The sequence below is a fragment of the Mesocricetus auratus genome, unplaced genomic scaffold (assembly GCF_017639785.1).
Source record: "Mesocricetus auratus isolate SY011 unplaced genomic scaffold, BCM_Maur_2.0 Super-Scaffold_100003, whole genome shotgun sequence".
NCBI lineage: Eukaryota > Metazoa > Chordata > Mammalia > Rodentia > Cricetidae > Mesocricetus > Mesocricetus auratus.
This window is the reverse complement of record NW_024429188.1, coordinates 55,832,023-55,846,079: the sequence shown is the minus strand read 5'-3', so window position 1 is coordinate 55,846,079 and position 14,057 is coordinate 55,832,023. Positions and strand designations below refer to the sequence as shown.

The 14,057-nt window shown below is 38.8% G+C and overlaps 1 protein-coding gene across 1 annotated transcript; it reads left to right on the top strand.

Annotated features, from left to right (window-relative positions):
- The first annotated feature begins 5,860 nt into the window (after positions 1–5,860).
- On the top strand, positions 5,861–6,730 carry LOC121139842 (ubiquitin-conjugating enzyme E2 2-like). The gene is made up of 2 exons (XM_040743848.1): positions 5,861–6,051; positions 6,179–6,730. The coding sequence occupies exon 2, from the start codon at positions 6,227–6,229 to the stop codon at positions 6,677–6,679; it is 453 nt and encodes a 150-aa protein (XP_040599782.1). The 5' UTR covers positions 5,861–6,051; positions 6,179–6,226; the 3' UTR covers positions 6,680–6,730.
- The last annotated feature ends 7,327 nt before the right edge of the window (positions 6,731–14,057 follow it).

Genomic DNA, 14,057 nt, shown 5'->3' with positions numbered 1-14,057 from the left:
GTAGGTGGATCTGAGTCACCCACACAGACAACATGATTTCATATACATATAAGTACTAAAATGAAATGAATTTTAGAAGTGTATGTATGCAGAAGGCCTAGAGCTGACCCATGCTGGTTCTGTAGTTGCCACTTCAGGCTCTGTGAGCCCCTCCAAGCCTTTCTTATTTGATTCTGTGGGCCATGTTTTCCTGGTGTCCTCAACTGTTCTGACTCCTCCTATCCTCCCGCCCACTCTTCTGCCGATAGATGTCTAGCTCAATTGTCATCATAGAGGCTTCCTCCAGCGACTGATGGGAGCAGATACAGAGACCCACAGCCAAATAGTAGGCCTATATGTTTACTAATGAAACACAGATTAAGAGTGGATCTAGGTGGTGGAAGGAAGGGAGTAGTAGAGGGAGGAGAAATTGTAATTAGGATATATTATATGAGAAAACTATTTTTAATAAAAAGAAAAAATAATGTTGCCATCAATTTCTTTTTAGAAACAATTTTTATTTAAATTAGAAACAAGCTTGCTTCACATATCAATCCCAGCTCTCTCTCCCTCCCCTCCCCCACACTCCCACCAACTATCCCAGCCACCCCCCAATCCCCTCTCTATTTCCCAGGGAGGATGTGGCCCTCCATGAGGGATCTTCAGAGTCTGTAATTTCATCCAGGGCAGGGTCTAGGCCCTCCCCCATGTGTCCAGGCTGAGATAGCATCTCTCAGTGTGGGATGGGAACCCAAAGTCCATTTGTATGCCAGGGAAAAACACTGGTCTACTACCCAAGGACCCATATATTGCCTAGGCCTCCTCACTGACACACACATTCAGGGGGTCTGGATCAGTCCCATGATGGCCTCTCAACCATCAGTCTGGGGCCCAAGAGCTCCCCCTTATTGGGTCAGCTGTCTGTGGATTTCATCAGCACAGTCTTGACCCCTTTGGTTATCACTCCTCACTTTCTGCAACTGGGTTCCATGGGTTCAGTTCAGTGTTTAGCTGTGGGTGTCTGACTCTGCTTCCATCAGCCACTGGATGAAGGTTCTAGGATGGCTTATAAGGTAGTCGTCAAGCTCATTATTAAAATGTGTTCAATGTTTAGTTTGTGTCATAGAAAATAGCAAAAAAATTACAATTATATTTTTATATATTATTTTGAAATTTCTTGATGAATGTAAAATGGAGAATGTTTATTAAAATAAATAATCATTATGTTGAGAAACTGAAAATGAAATGTTTAAATTAGTGAACAATAAATTTATACATCACATATATGATTGAAAAACTAAATATTTATACAAATGTATCAAAGAATAATTTATTTAGTTGTAGAACAAGGGTGTTTGATGTTTTAGAAGCTGACATTTTATTATACAGTATATATTTATATAAATACTACACTTGAATTCACACACACAATTTTTGGTTTTCATATCACTATAATATTATGTCAGTTGAAATATAATTAATATTTGTATTGTTCACACTTTAATTTTGTATGATAAAGGAAAAGTATAAAGCTTTAATTTTAGATACCAACTTAAAGGATTGTTACTGATACTGATGTGTTAAATGTTTATGAGATACAATATGGGCGGCAAAGTCTCAAGTAATGCATTTCTGTTGCGTAAAGAGCACAGGTTGTATTTACTTTTTAGGGAGGTCAGTCACCTAGATAAGGGATGCCCCTCAGGAAGACAGCTCCACCTTAGGCCATGCTAAAGACATAGGAGTAGTAGATATTCACTTAATGAAATAATGGGATTTTTCTATGCAGATTGCATGCTCTCTGTATAATTGCTTACAGACTCATGGTTACACAGCTTCATTAAATTAATTAGTTGATTTTCAGCTACTGTAACAAAACACCATGACCAAAAAAAACTTATAGAAAGTAGAGTTTATATAAATAAATTACCCTGATACAACACAAACACCCAATGGAACAAAAAAATAATAGACCAATGCCTCTTATGGACCTAGATGGAAAAATCCGCAATAATACTTCCAAACCAAATGACAGAATATATCAAAGAAAATCATCTGCAATATTAACTAGGTGTCATCACAAAGATGTAGAGATGATACAACATAAGTAATACAATAAATATGTAATGTACCACAAAAACAGACTGAAAGACAAAACCCCATGATCATCTCATTATACACATAAAAAAACCTTTGGCAAAATCCAACATCCATTCATAATAAAAGTACTGGAGAGACTAGGGATGCAAGGAGCATACCTCAACATAATAAAAGTGATTTCCAGTAACTCCACAGCCAACATTAATTTAAATTGAGAGAAAGTCAACTGATTTTCACTAAGATCAGGAAAATACAAGAATGTCTACACTTTTTATACTTATTCAATATGGTACTTAAAATTCTAGTTAAAGAAATAACACAACTTATGTTTCTATAATGGCCGGGGTGGCATGGTGCCAGGAAGTTGTAGCAGGAAGTAGAGAGATCATATCCAACAGCAAACATGAAGTCAAGAGAGAACCAGAAGTCAGGTGAGTCTATTAACTCTTAAAACTGTTCCCATTAACATTCTTTTGCCAGAAAGGATGCACCTACCTATATCCTACCTAGACAGTGTCATTGTGGTGGTTTGAAAGAAAATGTCCCCCAAAGGGAATAGCACTATTTGAAGATGTAGCCTTGTTGGAGGAAGTGTGTCACTATGGAGGTAGACATCGAAGTCTCACATATGCCAAAGCTACACCCAATGTCAGTTTGCTTCTTGTTGTCTTTGGATCAAGATGTAGGGGTTTTTGGCTCCAGGGCCATGTCTTCTTGCATGCGGCCATGCTTCTTGCCATGATGATAATGCACTAAACCTCTGATCTGTAAGTGAGCCATCACAATTAAATGTTTCCCTTTCCAAGAGTTCTTGTGTTCATGGTGTATCTTCACATAAATAGAAACCATAACTAAGACAACTATCAAATGGTGGGACCAGGTGTTCAAATGCCTGAACCTAAAGGGATATTTTCTTAGTCAAGCTAGTGCATTCAACTGCCTGGCTACCATAAGCTTATGTAAAATCCATTTTACTCAGTTGTAAAAGTCTCCAAAATATTTAACATTTTCATCAGCATCATTTAAAAGTACATATTCTGGTCTAAGACTCAAGGAAATCTAATTTTGTCCCCTTGTAAAACCAAGTTCCATGCTTTCACAATGCAATGTCAATAGTATCAATCCCATTCCAAAAGGGAAGAAATGGGGGCATCCCATTAACTATGTAGCTACATACAGTATTTGGTGTAAGTGTAACTATATTTTCAATGTCTAGAATTTTATTTTCAAAGAGCATAGATGGTTCATCCCTTCCAGCTTTGCTGTCTTCAGCATATATCCCTCTCTTGAAAGAGTTTTACCCCAAATAAACAGCCCCCCTAGTCAGATGTCTCTCAGATCAGACATCCCCAAAATCTTGGATTCTTTGCTAAAACCTTCACTTCACTTTCAAAGCTTCACACAATGACCTCTCTCCATCACTGACCCTCTAAGATCCTTCACACATATACACTCTTCACATGTGTTCCTTGGTCTTGGTGGTTCTTTGAAACCATGAAGGAAGAATCCATGATCACCTCAACATTACAGTTCTCATGTCTCAAAAGCCAGTACCACATGGATAGAACTTAGTTCAAATTTAAAAGTCCTCATAATCATTAACATTTTCAACACCGTTTAAAAGTCCATATTTTCTTCTAAGACTCAATGAAATCTCTTCATTTTTTCACTGTACAATCAAGTTCTGTGCGAGTTGCCAAATATGGCTGCCACCCCTTTAAATCACACATGTGTCAAGTTTGTTTGATTTATTATGAACAGGAGAACTTCTTAGGCTCTCTCTCCAGTGCCGGAGGTTTACCTTGGTGGGGTCTTTGAAGGGCTCTTTTTTAAAAAACATTTTTATTATATATTTAAATTAGAAACAAACTTGTTTCCCATGTCAGTCTCAGCTCCCTCTCCCTCCCCTCCATGCCCACTCTACTTCCAGCCCCACCAGTCCCCCACCCAATCCCCATGCCATTCCCCAGAGAAGGCAAGGCCCTCCATGGGTGATCTATAGAGTCTAAGATTTCATTCTGGGGAGGGCCCAGGGCATCCTTCAAGTGTCCAGATTGAGAGAGCATCCCTCATTGTGGGACGGGCACCCAAAATCCATTTGTGTGCCAGTGATAAATACTTACCTACTACCCAAAGACCCACGGATTGCCTAGGTCTCCTCACTGACACCCACATTCAAGATGCACATTTATACAACAAGGACGTCTGTTCCACTATTTTTATAGCAGCCATATTTGTAGTAGCCAGAACCTGGAAGCAACCTAGATGCTCCTCAACTGAAGAGTGGATAGAGAAAATGGAGTACTACTCAGCGGAAAAAAACAATGGAATCTTGAAATTTGCTGGCAAATGGATGGCATTAGAAGTAACCATCCTGAGTGAGGTAACCTAGTCACAAAAAGACAAACACGGTATGTACTCACTCATATATGGATTTTAGACATGGATCAGGGTAGTCCCCGCCCACAATCCCACTGCCAGAGAGCCTGGGATGCAGGAAGCTCCCTAAGAGAGATATGCATGGCACTCCAGAGAAGGTGGAATGAGGCAAGATCTCCTGAGCTAATTGGGAGCATGGGGGAGGGGAGAGGGAGCCAGGAAGAAGAGAGGGGGAGAAGAGGAGCAGAGAGGAGGACATGGGGGAGCTGGAAGTTTGAGTTGGGGGAAGTAAAGAGGACAGCAGGTTGAGAGATACTATAATTGAGGGAGTCATTCTAGGTTTGAGGGGAGATCTGGCACTAGTGAGATTTCCAGTGATCTACAAGGATGACACCACTGGCAAACTAAGCAATAGTGGAGAGACTACCTTAAATTCCCCTCCCTGATAATGATTTTTACAACTATCTCATATACCATCCTAGAACCTCCATACAGTGACAGATGGAAGCAGAGGCAGTCACCTACAGCTAAACACTGAACTGATTCCTCATTTCCAAATTGTCTTAGTTCATTATCAATGCCAATGTCCTTACAACTGAGAAGTAACTAGTTACGGGATTGCAATGCACTCTTCATAAGTACCAGTGGAAGGCAATCAGACAAATATGAGAATATTCCAGAATCAAAAAGAGTACATAAACGAATATGCCCTATAATAGACCCTTTACAGGAAGACTTTATAAAAATTAAGAGATATTAATCATTCAATTATTTATAATTGAGATGCAGTGTTATATTATTAGTTATAACTATATTGGCATTAAATTCATTGCTTTCAAATGCTATTAAAAGCATTACCTTATTTTTCCCTCTCCCTTTGCTGTCAAACTTTCATTGAAACTTATGTTTTGAATTTCAAAGCTGAATTTTTGTGGACTTTAATTTATATTAAAATTTATAAAAATATAACCAATAGTTACTTCATAAAGGGTTATCTCAATATTAAATTCCCCAAAGCTCTTTACACTAGAGAGTACCATCCTTAGAAAATATATAAAATTAGGGACCATAGTGTGTTCAACTTAAATATAAAAATTAAAAAGCCATTGTAATGAGTCGGGGGGAATTGATTGATTTATTCTGAATGAGTTGAAGACATTCACTGTGACTCTATTTATCAGCTCAAAGAGGAAAAGCTGAGAGAGGCCCTGAGGCACTGCCAGCTTCAGTCATTTTTACTTGCTTGCTTATGCTCCTCTAGCAAATTTTCTAAAGTTAACACCCATGCTGACCCAATAGTGACTCTTTATTGACCATCCAAGCTCCACCCACATGACCCCACGTTGACCCCACGCTGACCCCACGTGTCTATCACTCATCATTTGGTTCTTTATGACCTCACAGTGTACTCTGGGACAGCTATCCAGACATTCAAGTCTGTTCTCCCGCAATATCGCCAGCAGGAGGCCGCTGAGTGCTCCTGTTCTTGAATGCTCTGCGGAGTTGTGCCTCCTAGAGGTTGTTCTGCCGCCTGGGATCACAGCCTCCCAGCAACTCCACCGGATTTTCCAGATCCTGACCCAAAATCTTCAGGTAGAATTGAGGAGCTAAGGTCTCCAGCCCTTGGCTCTCCGCCTGCCTCTTCCGTCTCTGAATTATGCCTTAATAACTTGACTCAGCCTAATCATATATCATCTTCTCATCTCTCTCTCTATCCTAGGCTCCACAGAGTCGTCACAAGCTGCCACAGAAGATAGTTCAACCTACTATGGAGAAGGTTGCACTTAAGAGAATTCGGAAGGAGTTGTCTGCCATGAATCAAGATCCCCCGGCCCAGTGTTCTGCAGGGCCGGTTGCAGATGACCTTCTCCATTGGCAAGCAACTATAATGGGTCCAGAAGACAGCCCCTACGAGGGAGGGGTATTTTTCCTCTCAATCCACTTCCCATTCAATTACCCCTACCAGCCCCCCCAAATTTCTTTCATTACCCGAATCTTTCACCCCAACATAAGCAAAAAGGGGAGCATCTGCCTCGACATCTTGAATTCTAAGTGGTCACCAGCACTCACAATTTCCAATGTACTACTTTCTATTTGCTCTCTACTATGCGATCCAAACCCAGACGATCCTCTGGATCCCGAAGTTGCGACAGTTTACCACACAGATTTAGAGGAGTATAATAAATTAGCTCGGGAGTGGACCCAAAGATATGCCATGTAATTTCAACATGTAACTCCATAATCATAATAATAAACCTTGTGGTTTTCTTTATCTGTTGTGTTTTATTTATTACTTTGATTGAAGTATCCCTCTACAGTCTTTTCTAGATGAACACTGTACAGTTTCCAGACTAGGGAAACTAGGAGTGGGGTTTGCAGGTGGGCTGGATGTGGGGAAGGTTGAATGGCTCATGGATTGGGTTTGGGGGACTTGGAAAGTGAGGAAGGATAAATGGACGGGAGTTTGGGAATGAGGGTGAGGAGGAAAGATGGATGAAATGTGGGAAGGCGGGCTGCGAGTAAGAAGGGCTTGCTGCAACATGCTGGAGAGCATGAGAGTTGAGGATCTGGGAAAAGTATCAGATCAGTTTCAGGTTAGATTTTCCTAAACAATCTTTAAATTAGATCTGGGAATTAAAGCAAGACAAAACTGTGCTGACATTAAGATCTAATGGCAAGCAGTACCACCAACCACTAATGGAGGAAAGTTTTTTTTTTTTGTTTTCGTTTTGAGAAAACTTATCCACCATAATCAAGTAGATTTCATCCCAGGGATGCAGGAATGGTTCAAAATACGAAATTCCGTCAATGTAATCCACAATATAAACAAGTAGAGAAACAAAAAATACATGATCATCTCACCAGATGCTGGGAAATATTTGACAAAACCCAACACCACTTCATAATGAAGGTCTTGGAGAGACTGGGATAATAGGAATATACTTATATATTATAAAAGTTATATATAGCAACCAAAAGCCATCATCAAACTAAATGGACAGAAACTCAATGTGATTCCTCTAAGATCAGGAACAAGACAAGGCTGTACACTCTCTTCATACCTCTTCAATATTGTACTTGAATTTCTGGCCAGAGCACTAAGACAACAAAAGGAGATCAAGGGGATAAAAATTGGAAAGGAAGAGGTTAAACTTTCACTATTTCCAGATGATATTACAGTTTACTTAAGTGACACTAAAAACTGTACCAGGGAATTCCTAGAGCTGATAAATACCTCAACAAAGTGGCAGGATACTAGATCAACTCAAGAGAATCAATAGCTCTACTGTGTACAGATGTTAAAAGGTCTGAGAAAGAAATCGGAGAAACATCACCCTTTACAATTGCCACAAACAACATAGAATGCCTTGGGTCACCCTAACCAAACAAGTGAAACACATGTATTGCAAGAACTTTGAGTCTTTAAAGAAAGAAATTATAGAAGACACTAGAAATTGCAAAGATCTCCCATGCTCTTGGATAGGCAGGATCAACATAGTAAAATTGGCAGTCTTGCCAAGAGAAATCTACAGATTCAATGCAATCTCCATTGAAATCCCAGCACAACTCTTCACAGACTTCCAAAGAACAATTCTAAAATTTATATGGAAAAACAAATGCAACCAGTATAGCCAAAACATCCCTGTTCAACAAGGCAACATCCTGAGGCATCACCATCCTTGACTTCAAGCTCTATTATAGAGCTATAGTTCTGAAAACAGCTTGGTGTTGGTACAAATATAGACAAATAGACAAATGGAATAGAATCGAAAACCCCAATATTAACTCACACAAGTATGAACTCTTGGATTTGACAAAGAAGCTAAAATTATACAATGGATGAAAGAAGGCATCTTCAACAATTGGTGCTAGCATAATTGGATGCTGGCAAGTAGAGAACTGCAGATAGATCTATGTCTATGTCCATGCACAACACTTAATTCCAAATGGATTAAAGACCTCAACATAAATCTAGTCACATTGAAACTCTTTGAAGAGAAAGGGGGGGCACCTGTTAATGAATTAGTACAGGAGACTGCTTCCTGAAAATAACACCAGTAGCACAGAAATGGAGATTGATAGTAAATGGGACCTCCTGAAACTGAGAAACTTCTGTAAGGTAAAGAACTCAGTCAACAAGACAAAAAGGCAGGCCACAGAACGGGAAAGATATTCATTAACACCACTTCTAACAGAGGGTTGTTCTCCAAAATCTACAAAGAACTCAAGAAGCAAGTCTCCAAAGCACCAAAGCATCCAATTAAATAGTGGTCAACAGAACTAAATAGAGAATTCTTAGTGGATTCTAAAATGGCAGAGAGACACTTAAGAAAATGCTCAACATCCCTAGCAATCAGGGAAATGCAAATCAAAACAACTCTAAGATACCATCTTATTTCTGTCAGAATGGCTAAAATCAAAACCACCAATAACAGCTTATGCTGGAGAGTATGTGGAGAAAGGAGAACGCTCCTCCACAGCTGGTGGGAGTGCCATCTCATAAAGTCACTATGGAAATCAGTATCGAGCTTCCTCAGGAAATGGGAAACAGTCTACCAAAATACCCAGCAATTCTACACTTAGGCAAATACCCAAAAGATGCACATTAATACAACAAGGACATCTGTTCCACTGTTTTTATAGCAGCCATATTTGTAGTAGCCAGAACCTGGAAGCAACCTAGATGCTCCTCAACTGATGAGCGGATAGAAACAATGTTGTACATTTACGAAAAGGAGTACTATTCAGCAGAAAATAAAACAATAGAATCTTGAAATTTGCTGGCAAATGGATGGCACTAGAAGAAACCATTGTGAGTGAGGTAACCCAGTCACAAAAAGATAAACAAGGTATGTATTCACTCATATATGGATTTTAGACATGGATCAGGGGAGTCCCAGCCCACAATCCCACTGCCAGAGAGCCTGGGATGCAGGAAGCTCCCTAAGAGAGATATGCATGGCACTCCAGAGAAGGTGGAATGAGGCAAGATCTCCTGAGCTAATTGGGAGCATGGGGGAGGGGAGAGGGAGCCAGGAAGAAGTGAGGGGGAGAAGAGGAGCAGAGAGTAGGACATGGGGGAGCAGGAAGTTTGAGTTGGGGGAAGTAAAGAGGACAGCAGGTTGTGAAATACTATAATTGAGGGAGTCATTCTAGGTTTGAGGGGAGATCTGGCACTAGTGAGATCTCCAGAGATCTACAAGGATGACACCAACTAGCAAACTAAGCAACAGGGGGGAGACTACTTTAAATGCACCTCACTGATAATGACTTTTACGACTACCTTACATACCATCCTAGAACCTCCATCCAATGACAGATGGAACAGAGGCAGACACCCACAGCTAAACTCTGAACTGAACTCCTGGAACCCAGGGACAAAGGAGGAGTGATGAGCAAAGGGATCAAGACTGGGCTGGTGAAACCCAGAGAAACAGCTGACCTGAACAAGGGGGAGATCTTGGACCCCAAACTGATGGCTGAGAGGCCAGCATGGGACTGATCCAGACTCCCTGAAGAGCTCTTAACAGTATCCTTCTTATTGTTCCAGTACAAAGCAGGAGACTGTCCCTTAATGGGGTAATCCCCTTAACAATTATAGGCTTTCTTTTACAAGCCTTGAATATATCATTAAACTTTCCAGCAGTACTCTTTTCTCTCCAAAGTGTAAATTTTCTGTTTCTTTCTGCCCCAATTGTTCTTTTTCATTATAGTCCTGCATAAGAATTATTAGTAATTGTCACACCAATTTTTCAATGTCATACTGTCTTGAAATTTCCTCCACAGAGAAATTTAAATAAAATGTAAATTTCATATTTAATACCGGTTTTAAATTTAGTCTCAGTCAATATCTTAGGACAGCAACCTAAGGCAGCCAGATTTATTGCCAAAATAACAATGAAGCAGCCTCTACCCAGCTGCTGTTACAGTCCTTTCTTCCCTCTGAATCTCCTTTAGATAGGTATCTACTTTCCGCATTGCTCTCAGCACTCCTGACTTCCAAGTTTCTAGTAGAATGGCACTTTAAATTCTGTTTAAAACCTTCAATTAATTTCCAAAAATCTTCCACATTCCTTCCAAACACAGCATGGTTGGGTTCTTCACAGCAACACCCACTTCTGGTACCAAGGTCTGTATTAGGCACTTTTCTGTTTTTGGTGAAAGTCCATGACCAAAAACAACTTACAAAACAAAGAATCTATTTTGGCTTTATGGTACCAGAGCAAGAGTTTATAATGGTGGTGAAAGCATGGAGGCTGTTGGCTAAATTTGTTAGCCAAGATATCACATGTTCAACTGTAAACAGAAAGAAGAGAGAATCAAAGTGGAGTGAGGCCATAATCCCTGAAATCCTACCCCCAGACAGGTGCTTCCTTTGGCAAGGCTTCACATCAATCCCATAAGCTTCAAAAACAAAACCATCGATTGGAGAATAAGTATTCAATACATAAGTCTATGAATGACATTATACCATCACAGTAAATTTGTTTACTTTATTAAATGATTCAGAGACATGATTTTTTTCATCTATCCATCTTCTTTCTAAACATCTGTTTCCTAACACTTTGGGCTTCACTCTTTCTCTAAAGATTTCCTCCCTGTCATTCAGTTTGTTCCCCACATGAATGACCCTCATGACAGCTTAATTCAAATTTCTATAACTCTTAGTCTTTATTTTTGCCATCTTCCTCCTCCAGGTATCTGCCAAAATTTATATCTTGCCACTTTGGAATTTTTCTTTTAAATTCTAATAAAATTGCCATTGACTTACTTCTAACTATATTACCAAATTCTTTTATTAGCTAGGATAATAACCTCAAGAAACAACCCCAGTTTCCTTAGAAATTACAGTAAATGGTCACTTAGAGAAATGAGAACTTAAACACACTAATTTCTAGGCCTCCTATAAGAGGTGCTTCATAGAGCATATTCATTTTAGCTTAATTCTTATACATTATATCAATTCCAACTATATTCTGGTAAATTTTTGTTTAATTTTTGACAACACATAAAATTCAATACAAAAGTAAAGAAACAACAGAAAATATTTAAATAAAACACAATTTATAGACTTTAAAAATTTATAGGTAAGAGTGTTTTGTCTGATGTGTATCTGTGTACCATGTGTGTATAGTACACCATGGAGACCAGATCTGTCAGATCTCCTTAGAAATGGAGTTACAGGGGGTTACTAACTGCCATTTGAGTACTGGGAATCAATCCATGGGAAGATCAATATTCTTAAGCACTGAGCCATCACTCCAGCCTATAATCCATGAACTTTTGTGGAAAATGAAATTAAGTTTTTATTTTGTCCATTCTTATTTGCATTAAACTGCTTTTACTAATAATATTATGAAAATTGTTCTGATTATTTAATATTTAAACATACTAAATATTTTCAAATAAAGAAAATATTTTCTCCTAATTTAAATGGACTTCACTAAAAGAGACATTCTACACATAGGTTACCACCACTCTCAACCTTGAGAAATATCTTTTAGCCATAGATGGTAATTAATCCAGAGATTCAGATTAGTCAAAGTGTATAGAATAAGAGAATTCAGAATATTCATCTCTAAATGGGATGTCTATAACATACCTATTCCCCTCAATGACCAGGAATTATCACTAAAGAAAAGGCAGAAATTTTTAAGAGATATAAATAGTACAGAACTTATGTAAACAATGTTTTCCAGACATGACAGGGACAATGCTACATGTACTTAAAATGCCTGTGTTATATTTACAACACCTACACAGGATCAACCCAGTCAAAATACAAATATTAATGGGGAAAAGAGTCATCAGGTACTATCTTTAGATGAAGAACTATTGGCACTTCATTGTTGCTTGAGGTGGGAAAGTCCATTTTCTTCATATATGATCCTTGGCAGGTTTCCCATTCTCCAGTGGATGGCCATTATGCCCATGCATATACTGTCAGCACTAAGTGAACTCCTTGAGTATAGGAAAGGAGTAAATGAAGCTGGGTAGGAAAAATATTACTTTGGATATAGAAGGAGTTGGAGAGGAGGAAACTGGGGTGAATTTATTTCAAACACATATGTGTATATGAAATTCTCAAACAATAAAACTTTTAAAAGTAATCTTATAAGAATAATCACATTACAAAAAGAAAAACATTTAATAATCGTAAAAACATTCCATCCAGCTGGGAGACCAGGGCATTCTATACAATTTCAAACAGTGGAATCAATGTTTATTCCTAGAGAATAAATGGACTTTAGGAGCCCATTCCCTGTAGAGGGATACTATTGCAGCCCAGATACAAGAAAGAGGGCCTGGGCCCTCCCCCAAATGATGTGAAGGATTTTGATGATCCCCCATGGAGGGCCTCACCATCCCTGGGGAGTAGGTTGGGGAGTGGGTTGGGGGGCTAGTAGGGAGCATGGGAGGATGGGAGGGTGAGGGAATGGGGGGATGTATATGCAAATAGGAGTGCTTCTAAATAAAAATATATATTTAAAATAAAAATTCCATCTGTAAATATGATCCAATCTATTTTGTAAAGATTATTTTGTGTTCACTCTTGGTCAAGCAATGTGAATGTCCTACATAGACTCAGCATGTGTGTGGCCACTAAGGCACATCTCCAACTCTGTATTCTTGATGAGAATACATTCGAACAACATCATGTTACTTTCATTTTCATCATATGTTAGCATTCATTTCTTAAATTATAAAATATTCCATTTGTTAGATGAAAATCACATTATAAGGTATAAAGATTCATCTAATTACATGGTATATTTTATAAGGCCCACAATAACCTTATTATATCATATACAATTCAACTAAATATCTGGTTCTAATTTATGAAACACATGACTGCTAATGATTTAAAAAGAGTGCTCATAAAACTATATAACTCATATCATCAACTTACCATAGTAAAAATTCATATACTATACATTTCTGAGACAATTAACCTACTGATATCTTATTCACTATAATTTTATTATATAAAAGACAACAATGAACTCTTGAATCCCAGGCTGATGCCTGGGAATCCAGCATGGGACTGATCAAGATCCCCTGACTGTGGGTGTCAGTGAGGAGGCCTAGGTAATCTATTGAGCCTTGGGCAGTAGATGAGTATTCAACCAGAGTATACACATGGACTTTGGACTCCCATGCAACAATGTGAGATGCACTCTCACCCTGAATTCTTGGGGGAGGGTCTAGGCCCTGCCCTGGATGAAATGACAGACTGTGGACACCCCCAAAGAGGACCTCACCCTTCCTGAGGAAATGAGGGGATATTGGGGGGGTTGGGGGATGGGCACAGGAGGAGGGGAGGGAAACGGAGAGGGACCTGGAACTACTTGTGAAGCAACCTTGTTTCTAATCTAAATTTAAACTTAAAAATAAATAATAAAAATTAAAAAAAGAAAACAATGGTTCACTTCAATCTACTACTTGAAAACTCATAGCTACTTTTACAATGCTGGTTATTGTTTCAACTATGAGTGGTTTCTCTTGAAATTAATGAAAATCTAATTAGAAATTTTAATGATACATGTAACATAGAATCAATAGAATATAAAGTATGAAACTCAGGATTTTGGAAGAGG

Bases quoted from the DNA above. Each gene is read 5' to 3' on its own strand.
- LOC121139842 (XM_040743848.1), top strand. From the start codon at position 6,227: ATGGAGAAGGTTGCACTTAAGAGAATTCGGAAGGAGTTGTCTGCCATG.